The following is a 20,325-nucleotide window of genomic DNA, read 5'->3' on the forward strand; positions in this document are numbered from 1 at the left end:
GGGTGTTAGACTAGATGACCTTTGAAATCCCTTTCAACTCTAAAGAGTCTAAACATGGCAAAACCAGCAGCAAAGCGAAGACGGCATGCAGCCTTGCAACAGCCAAACAGTAGGCTCTGCACAAACAAGGACTATTGATTAGCTAGGCTTTTAATTTATTTGTTTTAAATGATGCGATGTGATAACGTGTTATCTTATCTCGTAGAGTGCCTTACAAAAGGCTACAGTTTATTAGGACACGAGCCCCATTGAAATAATTGCTGCTCTCTTGCACAACACCCATTCATTTCAAAGAGACCTGCACAGCAGAAGGTCCCAGTAGACTTCTGCCCAAGGTTACCTAAACAGTGGGGAAGAAGAAAATGTGAACTTGAAAATAACTGAGCAGTGACATGGCTAATTAAATCCATTGTTGATAAATGCAGATTAGTGTACTTTGCAAATAAATAATAAAATAATAATTTTACAGCAGGCAATATTGGGCTCTAAATTACCAGTCACCAGTGGCAGTTGGTGGCCACAGAGGCTAGTGGGGCAGGCAGTAGAGCTATGAGAGACAGAGCCAACAGGGTAAAGAGTGGCGGAGCAGTCTTTTGAATCCCCAGCAACCTGCCAGCAACCCACACCACTGAAAGAAGAAACTGAGGCACATGTACTTTAAGATCCTGAGTGAGAAACAGGCAGTGGGTAGTTCACACAGTCAGACAAAAGGACTCCTTTGGACTCACATTTTCCTGTTCCAGCAACAACTCCCATTGACAGAGTTTTATTATTATAAAAATTTAGGATGTTTTAAGGATGTTTTAATCATGTGTACTATGTTTTTAATCAGTTTTGAATGTGTTTTATATTCATTGTTGTTTTCTGCCTTGATCCAAGTGGAGAAGCGGGTAAGAATTATTATTATTATTATTATTATTATTATTATTATTATTATTATTATTATTATTATTATTGGTCATGAGAGCAAAACAGGGGGGATGGGGCAACCCACACAGCCACACATGATGATGATGATGATGATGATGATGATGATATCAGAGCCACACAGATAAGCAGCCTTTGGAATATAGCAGCAAGTTCTGAGGGCATCCAAAATGCATTCCTTTGTCTTAATAATATGCACCCCCCCCGCCCCCAACCACCTCTTCTTGCCTGCTCAGACCTAATAGTGAGAAACAGCATAGTATAAAAATCCAGGTTAGGCATCTGCATTAAGTAGTAAGAAGAACTGGATGACTGGACTAAGCAAGGGCAGCAAATTCTGCCACAAATCCATCCCTTTGCATGTCATAATGATTATTAGGATTAGATCCTTTGGAACCCAGCAGCCACCCATGCCAAAACACACTCACAGACACACAAACCGTAGGCTCTGCACAAACAAGGACTATTGATTAGCTAGGCTTTTAATTTATTTGTTTTAAATGATGCAATGCAATTCTCACACCCGGTTCTGACATCCACTGATGGCTTCTCTTGTCCTCACAACTGCAGGAAAGCTGAGAGTGAGAGAAGGCCATTGGGAAGTGCCCCACCCCTTCAGGACTCTCTGGGTGCCCTGGGGCAGTTGCTTACAGAGACGGCTTCTCTCTCATCTTTCCCGCGGTGTTGGGTGCTGTGCTTTGTTGCCCCCATATGGCCACCCCTGTGGCTATATGCTGCTGACAGCACCAGCCAATCACACGCCCCCCCCAAGAAAAGAATTGATTGGTCAAGCTGCACCGGAGCAAGCTGCTCACGGAGCACCCTTATGGACTACCCCTTCTGACGATCAAAAGGATGGGGTGGCTTTTCTGCATTGGCAATGATGACTTTCAGCCAAAGCCAATCAGCTGTGTCTCTTGAAATCAGTGAAAGCAACTTTCAGGAGATCATTGCCCTTGGCTGCCCTTCAAGAGGTGAAGGCACTTCCCCCCTGCCATTTTGGGGGAAATCTTCTGCACATGCAGGATTGGCCCTACCAGGAAGAGAAGACTGATGGAACATTGAGATATGAACTGGCATGATTATAATGATAGTGCCACGCTGCTGCAGAAGAGTGAATTTGTGGTTTAAATGTCTCCCTCTCACAAGACCCCCTGCCAAACGAAAAATCACCACCACTGCCAGTCACAACTTTTGGGTGGAAATAGTGGGATCATTGTTAGTGATTCATAGGAACAACCAGTTCTGTGTTTTGCAGTGGCCTAAAAGAACTAAACAAAGCAGGGATACGAATCAAGGCAGGTTGTGGACAGATTGGGGCATAGACCTGCAAGACCTGGGTTCAAGTCCCAAGTCTGTCCTAGGACAACCTTGGACCTACCTTGCCCAGGTCTACATCTGTTACATTTGCCACATAGCTTCCAAGTTTATTGTGAAGGCAAGCATAGTAAGAGGAATGAACATACAGCTCCTCCTGGTACTGAGTAAATGGGGAAGACCCTGCTTAAGTGGACCACTGTGTACATGCTAGAACTTTGAACAGCAGTGTGTCCTCAAGGTCAATGGCACAGTTAGATTATTTTTACAAGCATTTGATCTGCATTATCTTTACTGAAAGCATCAAAGCTCTGCTTCATGTACTATTTCTTTACTATATGCACATTTCTGTATTTCTGTATTTCTGTATTTATTACATTTCTATACCGCCCAATAGCTGGAGCTCTCTGGGTGGTTCTGTATAGCATATAACTCACAATCCACATGTAGATTGTCATGAGTCATGATTACAAACATGTGTCTATTGACTGCACATACTTACCTTGGAAAGGCATAACAAGTAATGGATTTTCAATCTGAGTACATGCAAGGAACTTTATGTGATCATCATATTTGGTGATCAACATGCAGACTTCACAGAATGTCCTACATGGAAGCACTTCCTATGTAGACAAAACATAATGTATGGACTAAGGCCGTAGCTAGACCTAAGGTTTATCCCAGGATTGTCCTGCGGTCAAATTTGTTCATCTAAGTGCCACACAGGGCATCCAGCACTCAGGCAGGAACGAACCCAGGATGATCCTGGGATAAACCTTAGGTCTTTTGTTGTTGTTGTTTATTCGTTCAGTCGCTTCCGACTTCGTGACTTCATGGACCAGCCCACGCTAGCTCCCCCAAGGTCAAGTCTGTCACCTCCAGAATATCATTCATCCATCTTGCCCTTGGTCGGCCCCTCTTCCTTTTGCCTTCCACTTTCCCTAGCATCAGCCTCTTCTCCAGGGTATCCTGTCTTCTCATTATGTGGCCAAAGTACTTCAGTTTTGCCTTTAATACCATTCCCTCAAGTGAGCAGTCTGGCTTTATTTCCTGGAGTATGGACTGGTTTGATCTTCTTGCAGTCCACGGCACTCTCAGAATTTTCCTCCAACACCACAGTTCAAAAGCATCTATCTTCCTTCGCTCAGCTTTCCTTATGGTCCAGCTCTCGCAGCCATAGGTTACTACGGGGAATACCATTGCTTTAACTATGCGGACCTTTGTTGTCAGTGTGGTGTCTCTGCTCTTAACTATTTTATCAAGATTTGTCATTGCTCTCCTCCCAAGAAGTAAACGTCTTCTGATTTCCTGGCTGCAGTCAGCGTCTGCAGTAATCTTTGCGCCCAGAAATACAAAGTCTGTCACTACCTCCACGTTTTCTCCCTCTATTTGCCAGTTATCTATCAAGCTGGTTGCCATAATCTTGGTTTTTTTGAGGTTTAACTGCAACCCAGCTTTTGCACTTTCTTCTTTCACCTTTGTCATAAGGCTCCTTAGGTCTAGCTACAGCCTAAGTGGCCCTCAGTGTAGGCCTGCTACTTATAAAGATAAAACTGCTAGAATTGGTTTCTTGATATGGATTAAAGCAGTTGCATGCATGCATTTTTAAATTTTCCTTGTAGGCATGTCTATGGCAATTGTCATGAGGAGCACCTGCACCTCAACAATTACAACTGCACTACTGCTGGAGATCTTGGCCCCATACAGTAGGAACCTGTGACTAACGTGCCTGGGGTTGGATAAAAGGATTCCAGTGCAATGCTGCAGCATATGGTACTGTGCATGTGGTATCTAGCTCAGCAGCCTGTTGGCGACGCAGGAAGGGTAGCTCCTTCACTATGGGGTTGTTCACATGTAATGCTAAGTCACAGTGGGTTAATTTCTCTGCACGGCTTAGCAGAGTGCACTGGCCACCATTTGAATGTGTAGTTTGCTGTGCCAAGTGAACCCAGTGTCATGGGTTATTTGACGGGTTAGACAACCCTCAATCTAATCAAATGTGCTGCCCAACTTGTTTTAGGGATATTTGAGAGTTTTCTACCCCCTCAGAGAACCCATGAGGCTGGGTTTGCAGGACATGGCAAACCATAGCAAGCATGGGCATCCATGGACACCATTAAAAAAGGATGCCCATGGGTGCCCAGCACAATACGACAGCCCCGCAACTATACTAAGTGGGCTGGTCTTGTGTAAACCAGGCCAATACGGTGCAGAAGTGCCCTAGGCGGATACTTGTGTTAAGTTGCACAGGCACAGAAAGTAATGGAACAGGCCAGATGTTTCCTATATGCAGAGTCCTGCGGCCCCTTCAGACCCATTGTCAGTGGAGGCTGGTGGCTCCCATGTCAGTGAGGTGGTGAAACTGCTCCGAGATTTAGTCAGAACTCTCCAAGCACCTCAGACAGCTCCTTTAGAGTTCTGACTGAAACCTGGAATGGATCCACTGCCCCACTGACGTTAGAGCCACCAGGCTCCACTGCCCTTGCCTCTCCCAAGGCCAGCTGAATCCTCACTTAGCTTAAAAAGGTTCAGGGAGGTTTTTGTATCTTATTGAACATAAGCTGCCATATACTTAGTCATACTATTTTTCCACAAGGGTGATTGTCATCAGTAATAAGTCTCTCAATGGCAGTGGCTATGGCCAGGATTTATTTAATTACTTACAAAAGTTCCGTTCCTACAAATATGTAAGTAGTGCCATGTTGTAAAAATGAAAGCATGTATTTTATCACAGTGCACGCGCTCCTCATATTTTAGGAGTCTTCTCTACCAAATGTGGGGAGGTTTTAAAAACCATTACCTCCCCGCCTGTGGTCGTGATCGAAGTCCTCCCATGGCCAGCCCCTGGGGGAGCTTCCATTAGCACCAATGAGAGGTCCCCCCTCCCCCCCAGCTAACAGCAGTTGCAATGGAATTTTAATGCAGCCAGGAAGAGAAGAATTAATCCCTCCTCTCACTAGTCCCTCTTCCCACGGTCTCTATAAAAATAACACACCCTTATTATTAACTATTTTTTTAAAATAAACCCAAAGCTTTTAAACCTGAGTATTCCAGATATACAGGCTTTGTCCAACCACCTTAGAGGCTTGCAAATTTCAACCTGAATGGATTGTAGCCAGGTAGCCTCCAGCCTGTCAGGAAAGATTGCAAAGAACTGGGAAAATTCTGGGAAAAGATTGAAGTGTATGTTGTAGCAACCCAGGCAGAAGTGAAAACGGATGAAGTTTATGCATCAATTTTCTTTCATGTTTTTGGGGAAGAGGCAACAGCTCCCACATCGATGGTGGTCAAACTATAAAGCTGAGTGCAATACTAACCAAATTTGAAGATTGCTGCGACTGCGTGGCAACAACGAATGACAGATTTGAAAGTCAGATTTTGTTTTACATGCATGCAAAAAAAGTTGATGAAACCACAGAGCAGTATGTCATAGAGTTGAAGACCAGCTGTTTTGGGAAATGTATAGAGCTCAAGTTTAGTGACAGAAATATTTGTAGGGTTACAGACAATGTGTTAAGAGAGAGAGAGAGAGAGAGAGAGAGAGAGAGAGAGAGAGAGAGAGAGAGAGTGCTTTGTACAGGAGACTAAATCCTGAAAAGACCCTCAGTGTCTGCAAGACAGTAGAAGTAACCAAAGAATTGAATGCACCTGGAAGTATTGTCCAAAGACAGCCAAAGAAACTTGACTCACACAATTCTATACATGTCTACAAAAAAGAAAGTCCAGTTGAGTTCAATGGGGATGACTTTTGAAGTGGGTACAGGCTGTGAGATCCACGACCATAAAAAGTAACTGGAGAGAGAGATAGAGAGAGAGAGAGAAAATAAACAGAGGAGCCTGCCAGAGTTGTGAAAGGTGCCGTGGCTTCAAACGGCATTTTTAGTGTGTTTGGCAAGTTTTTTCATAACTGCTGTAAAATAATCACTTTGCAAAATGCGATAGGTCCCCCAAACAGGAAACTGAATTGCAAGCAGTTCGACTGACATGACCTCAGGGAGGAATTGTATCTTGACCGGGTAGAAGCAACCAGAACTGTGGGGGATTAGATCATACCAATGAAGTTGCATGGGACATTACTTGCATTTAAATTTGACACAGAAGCCCATGTTAATATTTTCCCAGATTCAGGCTACAAACAATTAAAAATTAGACCAGAAGCATTACCAACCAACATAAAGGTAAATGTTATTCGGGAACAAATATACAAGTTGAAGGGAAGTGCATCACTAGCATGAGGAACAAGGTTAGGGTTAGGATGTACTTCTGAAGAAAGGGGCACCAGTTTGAGTCCTGTGAAAAATGTGGTCAAATGAGGACTTGCAGTGAAAGAACATGCTGATGTGGTGGGATACAAGGGACTGACTTTGGAATATTAGGATGCATTGGACAGGCCGGGTTTATTTATTTTAGTAAATCTGTATTCCACCGTTCCACCAAGAATAGTGCTCAAACAATAAAATACAAATAAAACAATGAAGTTATCAAATAACATGGGCCTAATCTACACCAAGCAGGATATTACACTATGAAAGGCAGGAGCCACACCAAGCAGGATATAGTGGTATGAAAGTGGTATATGGTATGTGTCAATGGGCCCCAAGTGCGGCTCCTGCCTTTTATATACCACTTTCATAGTGGAATATCCTGCTTGGTGTAGATGAGCCCATGGTGTCACCAGTAATAGCACATAAATGGGCCTTCCTGGTAGTAGCACCCAACCTCCTATACAGGCGGAAACTGTGGCGAGCTTAAAATGCCTCTTGAAGATGTATTTGTTTACTCAGGCTTTTCTTGACTTGTAATCAGCTGTGACACTGCTCTGTTGTACTCTTGCCCTTGTTGTAACATTTTAAATGCATTTATTATTTTCTATTGTTTTTAAATTGGTTTTTTATATTGTTTCATATGTATTTGATGTAAACTGTTTAAGAGATCCTGGCATTAGCTAGACCTAAGGTTTATCCTGGGATCATCCCAGGGTCATCATCCCTGTTCAGGTAAATGACACACAGGGGATCCTGGGAGCAGGCAGGGTCGACCCCGGGATAAACCTTAGGTCTAGCTAAGGCCTCTGAGATATCGTGGTATAGAAATATATATGTATATATACTTAAATAAAGCAAACACTTCAATTAGAAATAAATAACAGCAGCCATCACCCAACAGCAAGTCAGCTTATACGCCCAAAGCCTTTCTGAATAAAAATATATTTGCCTGCTGGCAGAAGGACAACAGAGATAGAGCTAGCCTGGATTCCCTTGACAGGGAATTCCAGAGCCTCGGAGCAGCCACCAAGTAGCCCCCCTCTCACATTCCCACCAAATGTTGCTTGGCAGTGAGCATAAAATCCAAATACACACACACACAGGTCCTTCCAGGTATTTATCCCTGCAGAAAAGTGCTAGCTGCCATTTACCTCAAGGCAAAAGTAGCAAGGATGTAGGCTTTACAAATCATCCAAAGGATTGACAAACCAACAGAGTTGGCAAGGTTTTTGTTTGTTTGTTTTTGCAGAGAAACTTTATGGCAGCTTTGTCCAAACTGGCATCCTCCAGATGTGCAAGTCCCATAATTCCCAGCCAGTATTGGCCCAGTTGTCCGAGTTTGAGTTTAGTGTGTTTGGGCTCAGACCCCAGCCCTGCCTTGGGAAGGTTACTTGACCTTTGTGACTGGCCACACCTCCAATGGCAGCCATTTTGTGGTAGTGCTCAGGACAGTTTTTCAAATTGCCGTGTCTATGGGCTTAAAAGGTAAGACACAGGCAGGGAGCATGTAGCACTACAGATGTTGGGACTCCAACTACCAGAAGCCCCAACCAAGGTAAATCATCATGTGATCAGCAACAGAATAGAAGACTGGGTTATCTCCCAGGGAACACTTTTATAAAAAGGGATTGTGGCTCTGCGGTAGAGCACCTGCTTTGCATGAAGAAGGCCCCAGGTTCAATCCTCAGCATCTCCACATAGGACAGGATGGAATCCTGGCTGAAAACCTGCCAGTCAGTGACAACAGTTCTGGGCTAGATGAACCAGTGTCCGACTCCGTATAAAGCATCTTCCTTTGTTTCTAAGATAAGTTGGAAGTAATCGCCTTCATCTAAGAACTGGAGTTGCTGGCCTAATATCCACAGTGAGTGAATTCTATAGGGCAGGTGCTGCGTGTTATGATATAGCCCAGCCTGCCCCAACCTGGTGCCCACCAGATGTTATGGGACTACAATTCACAGGATTCCTGACCACTGTCTATGCTCAATGGGGCTGATGGGAATTAAAGTCTAAAACATATTCTGGGCACTAGGCTGGTGAAGGCTGACTTAGCACCTTAAAATAATTAGATGTGGTGCCAGGCAAAAAAGCCAGGGGAGGTAGCTGCACAGATGAAGTGCCACCACCTAGACCCGCTATCCATGATAGCCTTGCTAGAGAAGGGTGGGGACACCAGGTTGAGCTTCCCATAAAGATCAAAGACAAGGTATAATCAAACTCTGCAAATATGCAGTTGGCCTGCAGGCCTTCTGTTGTGCAGGCCTGTCCCTGAATATAGTTACCCAATTACAAATGAGGAAAGCTTGTACATGTCACCAGGGGCAGGAGAAGATTTGTAAGTATCTCTGAGCATCACAAGGTGTTGCAAGTCTAATGCAGATGTGACTGCACATCTGACTGGCAGAACATTTAAAAAATCCAGAGGTGCTTAGAAGGTTTCTCTAGGATGGCAAAGGCAGTTCTTGTGAGAGGAGAAGGGCCTTGGCTGCAGGATGTATGGTCCTCCAAGTTGTTGTTGTGTTGTTCAATTGAAATGGGAGCCAAATGGGAACCTGCACGTCTTTACACAAAGGTAACCGTGTTGACCATAAGTGAAATTCAAGAATCCATATTAGTGCTCTCCTTCTTTCCTTCCATCCTCCCAACCTTCTTCTCTATTCTGTTTTCTTTTTCTAAAACTGTCTTTTTGCCTCAACTTTTTATAAGTTACAGCTAGCCTGTTCTCTTATAAAGCTAACCAATCAGGAAAACTCACCTTTACCCTAAATTCTGCTGAATGCCTTGCAAACATTTCTGCAAACTCACAAGGAATTCTTGCAAAACTAAAGACCCTTTGGCATCTCAGTGTTAACAACCTCCCACCCCCATCACTAACACATGCCCTTATCTTACTAACCATCTGCTGAACTGTGTCCTTTTGGTTGCATTATAGACTTATTAGCACCAAAGCATAGTAAAATATTAACTGAACTTTTAACCTTTTGATTTTACACTGACCAACACACACACACACACACACACACACACACACACACACACACACACACGAAATTAACACCACAACATCCAAACAGCTATATATAAAATTTTAAGACAGTTCTGTTCCCTCATAACAAGTCTTTATTTTTTTTAATGTATATATTTATTACATTTCTATACCGCCCAATAGCCAAACTTCTCTGGTCAGTTCCCATGGACTTTGCAATATTCTGCGGGCCTGTTCCTGCTGGTTTTCATGTCTGTCAGTCAACAGACCTGGGGGTGAAACTGAGTGCTATTGATGGAACTGTCCAACTTTGCTGTGCCTTCAAGCAGATTTTTGCATTTGACACATATGGATGATTGGCTAGGATGAAGTCCAAAACTATACTTTTTGTTAGTTAATATGTCTACATTAAGGATGAAAGCATTTGTTGATTAATTGCTATGATCAATTATAAAATAGAGTCCTAATCTGTCCAAATTAGCTTTCTGGACTTCCCCAGTGCCTATATTAACACTTGGCTTGATTCTCTATGCTTTGCTTCCTTCTCTTGTGATACTCACAACTTTTCCTCTCTATTGTCAATTTTGATGGAAAATGGGAGGCATATGCTGACTGGTTGGGTCAAGAGGACAAGCTAGAAAGTGTGGTCTAAGGCCTGGAAGACTAAATACCAGCAGTGCTGCTCCACCCTGCTGCTGGATATTTTTGTTTCTGCATTGTAGGTCAGAAATGAGTAAGGACACTGCTAATGGAAGGAACTTCCAAGTGAGAGGAAGGGTAGAAGGAATCACTGGTGTTATGAGCATATTTCTTACTTTAGAGCAGTAGTAGGGAAGCTGTGGCCATTCAAACGTTTTAGACTCCAGCTCTGATCAGTCCCAGCCAGCAATGGTAAGGATATGGGGATTGACATCCTTGACATGCGGGGATCTGGGGATGGATCTGCTACATAGTAGAGTGTGCCTGTGTATCTACATCACTCAATATCCCATCATTTGGTAACTTTCAGCTTAATGAGAGAGTAGCCTCCATTGAAAGAATGGGTCCCCCACCCCTGAGAAGTTTCAGTACAAAACTCTGCCCAATGGGTTTAATCTTGGAACCGCTTTCTTACATGTGCAAGTCATTGCTTGATGTTGCAGCTATCAAGTGTTATACATGGAGGTGTGAACTACATTAGACTGCAATCCTATAACCACTTACCTGGGAGTAAGACCCACTAAACTCAATGGGACTTAACTTCTGAGTAGTCATTTATAGGATGGCACTGTTAGTGTCCATCATCTATCTTCATTTGGCTTGATACATCCAGTCCAATAAAGACCTATTGAAAGTTGCAATGAATTTAAAGTGTACGTGTGTATACTTGCATTGTGGGTTTTGTTTTTTCGTGGCTCAGATACAGTCATTCAGATCACCTATGTACTACAAGTCCTGTGAGCCCAGAGCTGAGCCCACACCGGTCCCTTACCTGTCTGTATGATAAAAGAGGACATCAGATACTAACTCACCTTGGGGGGCCCTATTTGGGCAAAAGGCAACTCATGAATTTATAAATAGATACATAAAATTAAAGCACGAAACCTCCCAAGAATTTTCTTCTGAACTTTGGATATGGCAGTTAAGTGCAAAACCAGGACATGAGCAATTCTCATGCCCGAACGCTTCGGCACAAGCTACTTGGATCCCTGCTTCTGACTCTCAAGTTGTTCAAGATGATAAATGTAGAAAGTCCAGACTGGTGGCCCCTTCAGCTAGTTCAGAAAAAGGAAAAAGTTACGTTTGTCCTTTTACACTGACTATAAAGTAATATTAATTTCTCTATCAATAATGGTTCTGTCAAGCCTTTTCAGAAATCCTCCTCTCTCTTTTTGCATGGGCATTTCTCTGTCAGCAGGAGTCCATTATCTGAGCACAAACCTCCATTGTGTTACCGTTATCAGTTAATTAGACCACATGAAGTCTGTGCCAGCCAATCCGATGCCTCCCTGGCTCACTCTACTAGGTCCTGATAAAAGTCAAAACCCCAAATTAAAAATTCAGCTTTTGGAAACCAGCACCTGCTTTCTTGGAGGTTCAGCAAAGTGGCACCAGAGCAGCCGAACAGTGGGGCATATTCTCAAATGTCCCTCCCTCCCTCCTCTCCCTTCCCATTGCCGGGTTAATCCTGTTACCGATTGCCATGCAGCAGAGGTGAGCAAACAGGGGTCCTCCAAATGTTTTGGACTACAGCTTCTATGATCCCATGTCATTGGCCTTGCAGATTGGGGATGGTGGGAGTTGTTGTCCAAAAGATCTGGAGGGCACCGGGTTGCTTTCCCTGGCCATTGTTGGATGATGCTTTTAAGGGAACTGCAACCCAACCACCCTGGAACAGATATAGAGGAATCGTTCCTCTAACAGTGACCGACCTGCCATTCCTTGGGAGAGTGAGGCGCTGAGGTTTCCCAGCCTGCAAGGGCTTCCCTATTCACTTCAGTAGAAGGGGAAGCTGTGCACAACATCTCCCCTTGTATGTCTTTAATGTAGAGGTGCAGAACGTCAGGCTTGGGCACCAAATGCAGCCCTCTGCAGGTCCCAATTTAGTCCTCCATTTCCCTTGACTCCAACTCCCCCCCTCCAACCTTTGGGTAGTTGCCTAACTTTTGTGCAGTTTCCCCATTCTAAAAGGCTGTTACTGACAATAAGAGCATTAAGATAAAACATATTGGTATTTTGGCTCCACCCCTTTTGCCTTTAGCCCCACCCACGACTCGAATTTGGGCCCTCAAGAGCTTCTCTGAAATGGAATTTGGCCCTCCGGATCAGACGTTCAAACACCCGTTTTAAAGGTTGTGTTTTATGGTTGGCTTCTCTTCCTTACTCAGGCATTTTCAAATAACTTCTCCATAGTCTGATGCTCCAGAAACTTGTTTTTCTGCTACAGTTGTTTTCTTCATCAGGATCAGGCCAGGGCTGTGGGCAGCCATACTTGAGTGTAAGAGGTTCCTCTAGCTCACAAGCCTTCAGCTCAGTGGCTTGTGCCATAAGCTGGAACCTGAAGGGAAACAAGCAGGCAGGAGGTACTGTTTCGTTGAGCAGTACCCAAACCCTATCCTCAAAATGGGTTCAGCACCTTGGATAGCTCATTCATAGTTCTGGCTGGTTCCCTCTGAAACTCAGAACTGAAACACAGCCCAACCGAAATCACAGCCACCAGCTTCCACTGGTCCCAATTCCAGTGTTCTTATGCAAAGATTGGGGAAACGTTAGTCCTCCAGATGATGTTGGACTACAAATCCCATCATCCCTGACCATTAAACATGCTGACTGAGCTAATGGGAGTTGGAATCCAACAACATCAGGAAGGCCTCCTTATCTATTAATTAAATGAAATTAAATGGAAGGCCTATTAATTTTTCTTCTGACCCTCAGCCTTAAAATATGTAACTGACAGAGCATGTATAGATTAATTGTGAACTATCAGGGTGAGCAAGAAGATATTGTTTGCTTTTCTTTCTGTGAAGCCCACTGGCATGAAAGATGTGGTGTAGTATGAAAGGAGAATTGCAGAGGGTGAGAATGGACTATTGTTAATGACAAGAGAACAGATATTTAGGTGGAGTTCTATGATCTTTAGCCTTGTGTACAACTGTTGTCCAGCGGTCGTTCTATCCATATGTGAAATCTAGTTACTTGTGTGTTTATCTTTAGTCAGCTGAAGGTGGCCATCTTGAAATGATTGGTCTTTTAGACAATGTCGCATTGGCTTCTGCATCAGTTACTTGAGGGTATATTTTCCTTCTGCAGGCTGATAATTTAAAATGAATTGCGGATCACATTTTTGTTATTTTTAAACTATCTACGAGAAAAAGAAGTAGTCATTCACAGTATATCTAACAATTCATTACATTAATGCCTATGAAAGATCAGACCTTCTTGCTTTGGTTGGGATGTTAAACTTGTGTTCTTTTTAAGTGTACCATGAGTAACCAACTTTGAAATTAATACAGTTAGGTCACAGGAAATTGATTGTTAATGGTTATTGGAATACCCCTCCATACATACCTCCAATAGGTAGAGGGAGAACCATTCCATTCCCAAATTTCTGTATTTCACTGGGCCCAACCCCAACGTGCAAACATTGATAAGGGAGTTTACACATTTACAGCTGTTGGTGTGTTAATCCAGGGGCGCTGAGCCTCCAGCCGGTGAGCCAAATCTAGCCCAATGGGGTCCTAAACTTTCCCTCCAGAGTTCCCCCAATGGCCACAACCCCTGACTCAACCCCCCCTTTCTCCCACCATTTACTGTTTGGTGGTTTCTGGCTTTTGTGCAGCCCCCCCTTTCTAAAAGTTGAAATGCTTCTCCTAACGCTTAGAAACTTGGGAGTGAGGGCTTTAAGCTCAATATGCAGCTCTTTTGGACCTATCTGCATTGCCTTTGGCCTTGCCCACCACTGGAGTGGGGTCTCCAAGAGCTTCTGTGAAATTGAATTTGGTCCATGGCCCGAAAGGCGACAGATCACTGGTAGAGCATCTGCTTCGCAAGCAGAAGGTCCCAGGTTTGATTCCAAGCAACTCCAGGTAGGGCCGGAAAAACTCCAGCCTGAAACCCTGGCTAGATGGACCAATGGTCTGACTCAGTATAAGTCAACTTCCTATGTTCTTAAAGGACCACTGACACCGTGGCATAGGCTCACCACCCAACTGGAATACCTTAGGACCAGGATACCTAAAGGACAATCTTCTCGTACAAGAACCTGCCTGGTTATTAAGATTGGCTTCAGAGCCCATGATCTGTGCCTGTCCCATCTGAAATAAGGCAGGTGATGACTCAAGAAAGAGACTTTTTAGTTGCAGCATCTGTATTTTACTTTTGGTGCCAAGTGAAAACTTTTCATATTACTTTCCCAGGCCTTCTAATGCTTTACGTGTTTTACGCTGGATTTTAAAAACCATTTAGATCTTGAGTGTAAAGGTAGTTTTAGTTTGATTATTTGCTATGTTTTACTGTTTTATTGATGGCCATGGTTTTATTGCTTTATTGGTTTTATGTAAGCTGCTATTGAGCACTTTGTCAAAAGTATTTTAAATAAAATAAAACCCTATGTAATTGGGGTTCCTATTGGCATGTGGAGAGCCCATGCGCATACAGCTATGCATGTATTGACCCCCTTTCAAATACTCTACTGAATGCATAGACTCTGGAGCTGAAGCCAAGGAGTTCAGTTCCTGCCGATATGTTGGCTGAATCCATGTATGGAGTAGGTTATTGAAGACCACTCATATCTGGTGTTGTATACATAATTTAGAAGACAGAATATTTTTTTATATTTGTCCAAATGTGACACATGCATTATTGTAGAATGGGCCTTATGTCCACTTATAAGAAAGCTATTCTTTTTGCTATTATCATTTCCTGCAGTAGTATGTGCCACTGATCAACAATGCATTGAACTGTATACAATTTTTCTTTGTTTATGCATTCACATATTTTAATTGAGTGTCCTATTAGTTTTCCATTCTGCAAAGTCAGTAAAAGTAGAAATTATTGCATTGTATGGATCAGCAATTAATAGAATCTTGCTTCTTTAAAAAACCTCAGTTATGTAACCATCATAACCTCCCTCTTGTCTTTAAAAATGAAATTGCTGGTTTATTTGAGGAGAGCAGCTTTTAGACAGATAAAATCTTGCACACGAACCTCCATGATGGGATCAGCTCTTAATTTTTCTCCCATTCTCCCCTCCTTCTCCCTCCCCATTCTCTCTCTCACATTGACTAGTTTCTCTTGCCATTCTTTATATTCTCTATCATAGAGCACCTTTTGCCCGCATAAGGTCCCAGATTCCATTCCCAGTGTCTCCAGACAGGGCTGGAATAACTCTTGCCTGAAACCCTGGAGAAATGCTGTCAGTCAGTGTCGACAATATTGGCTAGATGTACCCATGGTCCAACCCAGTATAAGGCAGCTTCCTGTTCCATATCTCCAAATATATTTTATATATTTATCTAAAATCCTGTATGTGGAAGGTGATGTATGTGGGTTTGCCAGAGAGATTTCTGATGTAACGTTTTTCAACAATGGGATGGCTTTTGGAAACACTTTCGGGAAGCAAGTGGGAAATGCATTCATCTGCCCAGGTTGCTCAAGAGCCCTTAGGGGAGCCAATGGTGGATCAACACAGCCGCTGCTCTTCATGGGATGGCACTTGAGCAAATTTCGAGGCTGGCACATTCTGATGGATTAGTGTAAAAGCCCATGTTGCCGTGGGTGCTCTTTTCTTGCCCCTCAGCCCCTTCACCTCAGAGGGGCTCATGAATAATGCAAATATGGCTCATGCATAGTGAACCTCCCCTCCAAAATTTGCATGCAATGCAGTCATACTCTCTCCCTTGCACGCCCTTAATTGACCGCCTCCATCCCTTTCCCCCTCCCCGCTGGCAGTGATAGCCTAACTGCACGGCTGTGCCCATGGCCTGCTTTTGCTCCACACTGACTGGCTGAGCAGAGCTGTCCGTCATCCCTCTGGTGGTGGGGCTGCTCTGCCTGTTTGATGCGGAGGAAATTAATTATTATTAAAACTCAAGCTTTGAAGTTTATTTTTTTTCCTGCACATCTACCCTGCTCAAGCTACAGCTTAAAACAAAAATGAGGAAAATCAGTATGGCAGATCTTAAGTAATAAGCCTTCCCCTCCTCATTGGCATCAACAGCCTAACTGCATGGCTGGGCCCAGGGCCTGCCTTCGCAGCACACTGATTGGCCAAGAAGGGCTGTGTCTGTCATCCTGCTGGCGAAGGGGCTGCCCTGCCTGTTTGATGTGGAGGGAATTAATGGCCACTTCAAGAGAAATTCCGAAAGCCAATCCTCTCAGATGTCAAACTCCAGGCCAGAACTAGCCCCCCAGTATGGGAGTATCCCTATATGTGGACTGGGCATCACATTTTATGTCACAACTTCGTGGCTATGTAGCAATCCTATGGACATAGTCCTTAGCAGAAGGGGGAGGGCATATTTCTTTACGAGTTTTGGCTTTGCATTCAGATGGTCCTAGATCCCATCCTCAGCACCTTCAGGAAGGGCTGGGAAAGTCTGCTGGAGACTTTAGAGCAGACTTCCCCTCCAGATATGTTGGAGATGATGGAAGCTTTAGTCCAACATGTCTGGAGGACACCAAGTCAGGCAAAGCTGCTTTCCAGAGTCACGGACAATGGTCAGTGCCAATCAGAGTAAATTCGGGGCACAGAACTGTTTGGGGGCTCATCAGAGCCACTGTGGGTGTGATGGTATCTACACTGTAGACAATACCAGTGGTCTGACTTTGTACAAAACAGATTCTTACATTCCCTCTGAAGTACTCAGTGAGGTTTATTCCCTAGTAAGGATGTTTTGGTGTGCAGCCTGTGGGCAGTTGTGATCCTGCCCAAATTTAGCATGTTATTGTTGATTCCTGTACTAATGTTGTTCCCCGCCTCGATCCAAAGGGAGAGGCGGGTAAGAAATAAATAAATAAATAATAATAATAATAATAATAATTTTGAAGACAAGTCTCTTTGGATCTAAATCCCATAGGATCCAACTAATTATTGCTCTTTGTGTTCTCAGAGGTCACATAGCACTGAAGGTTACGTAGGTGCAAAGATAACAAATTATAATGGCAGCCATATAGTTGTGTATCTCTTTTCTTTTGGTTGCTTGTTGATGTTTTTACATGAGGCAGAGGCTCTGTGACCCTCCCTAGATGTGGTTTTATTTAATACATTTATTATTACATTTATATCCTGCCTTTTTTCCTGTTGCAAGGAACCCTAGGTGGCTGACAATGGTCCTCCTCCTCTTCACTTTATTCTCACAACAACCCTGTGAGGTAGCTAAGGCTGAGAATCAGTGACTAGCCCAGTCAGCCAGTGAGCTTCATGGCCAAGTGGGGACTAGAACCCAGATCTCCCAAGTCCCAATTTAATACTCTAATCACTATACTGGCTGTTGTTGGAATACAACTCCAATAATCTCTGACCACTGGCCATCCTAACTGGACTGATGGGAGTTGCAGTCCAATACCGGCTGGATGGCCATAATTTCCCCAGTACTGTTATACACTGGCTTGCATTTTCAGTATACAATACAATATCATGTAACGACCCTATAAGATGCTGCCTTTTACTTCATGGTCAAAGCACAAGCATGGAAACTTTGTCCCTGCACCTTGTAAAACGTAGCGAGAAGTGGGAGTAAAGAAAGCGAAGCGAGTCTTTTAGGTTTATATAAGTACATGTTATATTTGTAGACTGAGTTAGGGTCTTTTTTTCCTGTCTAAATATAGATAGGATTGTGCACTTAGGCATTTAACCTTGCCGTTTAAAAAACAAAACAAAATCCTTCTAAGATGCCTTTTTCTGCGCTCTGCGGCTGACAAGACATCATCCTAGGACCAGCACTTATAAAGCGGAGAGGTTAGTTAATGTGGTGATCATAAAGCGCCGCCAGGCTTTGCCCAGCGCGCCTCAGTTCAATGCAGTCAGATTTACGGGGCGAGTAATGCGAGTGATTTCCGAAAGTTAGAGATAAACTGACCTGTTCAAGTTCCTCGTCAGCAATCGGGAAAACCCCAGCCAGGTTCAGGCTCTACAAAGTGGGGGCGGGGAGGGGGGAAGGTTTGATCAGCGCTTCTCTTTTCGTCTCTAGCTGTGATCCGAAGCAGGAGGACGCTGTATAGCAAAAGGCCAAACCTCCCCTTCTCACCCCCCTTTATTTCTTTTTGCCAGGGTCAGGCACACTTCCTTGCTGTTTATCCGCAACCCCCCCCTCCCCCATCGTTTTAGAATTTCTAACCTTTGAAAAAATCGACACGACAGACGGATGCACACGACCGAGAGTGCGCGCGTGTAGCTGCTGGCCCCGCCTCTGCCCCCACGCCGCTCTCCAGAGGACCTTTTTTTGGAAACGGGCGTCGGAAGGCGCGTTTTGCAGACTTGGCGCCTTTCGAAGCGCACCGATGCCAAACCACCCCCCGCCACGAGGTCCCGTCTCGTCTCGTCTCGTCTCTCTCTGGATATTCAGGCGCGTCCGCTGGAACTAGGGCGAAGAAGGGGTCGCTGCTGCTGGCGCGCGCGCGCGCGCCTGTGAAGGTCGCCCGCGCTGTCCCCAGCCCAGCCGCGAGCCTCCGGCGCCCTCCGGCAGCAGTGCGAGAGAGCGTGGCTGCGTCTGCGGCGGCTGTTTGGCCACGTGTGGGAATGTTAGTTAGCCTCGCTTGCTCGGCTCCCCCCCTCCTCGTTTCTTCTCTCCCCCCCCCCCCACGCAGCCTCTGCCGCTCTGTCACTTCAAGTCCAACCCCCGCGAGGTAGCCAATAGCAGCTGTGCCATATTCATCAGTCGCTCAGTCTTAAAGCTACAGTGGGGCTGGGGGGCGGGTCGTGGCGTCTAACTCTCTCGTGCCTGAGCCGCTTCGGCTGTCTCCCTTCTCTCCGCTTGCCTCAGTGTGATTGGATGAGCGGGAGTGTGTGGATGTGCTTCAGGCTGATGTCTCTCTCCCTCTCTCTGCCCTGCTCTCTTTCCCGGTTTCCTCTGCCCCTCACGCCGCCGCCCCCCGCTCTCTTCGCCCCCCTCTCTTCCCTCCTGCTTAATTTCCCCCCTTAATTGCCTGGTGCTCTCTCTTTCCCCCCCTTTTTTTGCTCTCTTTCTCCTCAGTGTGATCTAGTCGCTTTTCTCTGCCAACTGGGAATGCTAAAACAGAACTGATGGACATTTCCGAACTTTGCATCTCAGACCCTCTCAGCTACCACAACCAGTAGGTGCCCTCCTTGCTTTCGTCTTTCTTTTGAATGGCGTTGCGTTTTGCCTGGTACGGAAGTGACAGGCAGGATAGCATCCGATCCAGATGGGTCGCCCGCGGTGTGTGACTTTGAGTTGGAAAGGGGGGAACCACTTCTTTGAACTTTTCCTCTCCCTCTTTATGGGGAGAGAAGCCTCACCAAAGCTGTCCCACCTCCTGGGCACAATAGGGGTGTGTGTGTGTCTCTGTGTCTGTTTGTGATGTGCATCATGGTGCAAAAAGCTTGCTCCTTTCTGAAAAGCAGGAAGGATGCAACTCCTCATTTAGAACAGAGGCAATACCTAGAAAGCGGTACCTGCACTATTAAAACAAAAAGACGCGGCTTCCAGAGGTGAACTGCCAAGTTTCAGTTGGTTTCACTTGCTCTACTTCAGTGATCACATAACTTCTTTCTATCATTTCCCAGGCATGCAAATGGATTAAAATGGGAACTCCACATTTTCTGCTTTCAAAAGCGTGGCCCTTTGCTTAATTATAAAAGTTTCTGTGGATTTATTAACTCAGAGATGTGTGTATATCAAGGTGTGCCATGGCCATTTACAACAATATCAAATTGCTTCTTCTTTTTTTTAAAGAAGGAAATATATTTTATGCTCTACACACACATCTGAAATTCTCTAGAGAAGTCAGCCCTTCTGTACTCAGGGAGGGCAACCAGAAGCAGGGATGTTCTCAGTTGGACAAGTACCCCAAGTTGGGATTGATGACAGATAGTCACCTGCTGATGGTTCTTTTTCTTTGCATGATATGCTGGGGAAGTACCCGGTAGTGATGCTTTGCGTGAAATTGTTTTAGTAAGTAAAGGTTGAGCCTTGCGTGGAACTTTGGAAAGTGGATGGAATTCACTTGTCATTTGTGTGCGCTCCTCTAGCGTGATTCGTTCTCAGGTCTCTTCTTTTGATGAATCGGTTTCTGATCCGTGTCCCCTTTTGTGTGTTTTTGTATTGGTCAGTATGAAGCTTCTGAAGGCACTGTGCTGTCAATAGATCCAAGACATTTGCTGTATCATTACCC

The 20,325-nt window shown here is 44.6% G+C and overlaps 1 protein-coding gene across 3 annotated transcripts in view; it reads left to right on the top strand.

Annotated features, from left to right (window-relative positions):
* ESRRB (estrogen related receptor beta) overlaps positions 1–20,325 on the top strand; it is a 198,666-nt gene that overhangs the window by 48,648 nt on the left and 129,693 nt on the right. The window contains exon 1 of one of the 3 annotated variants that reach the window (XM_063117908.1): positions 19,167–19,266. The exons of the other annotated variants lie outside the window; for them this stretch is intronic. Within the exon in view, the coding sequence (XP_062973978.1) occupies positions 19,217–19,266 (50 nt within the window). The 5' untranslated portion in view covers positions 19,167–19,216. Of the gene's footprint in view, positions 1–19,166; positions 19,267–20,325 lie in introns of those variants that run through there. 3 annotated transcript variants of the gene reach the window in all.

The sequence above is a fragment of the Elgaria multicarinata genome, chromosome 2, assembly GCF_023053635.1.
Source record: "Elgaria multicarinata webbii isolate HBS135686 ecotype San Diego chromosome 2, rElgMul1.1.pri, whole genome shotgun sequence".
NCBI lineage: Eukaryota > Metazoa > Chordata > Lepidosauria > Squamata > Anguidae > Elgaria > Elgaria multicarinata.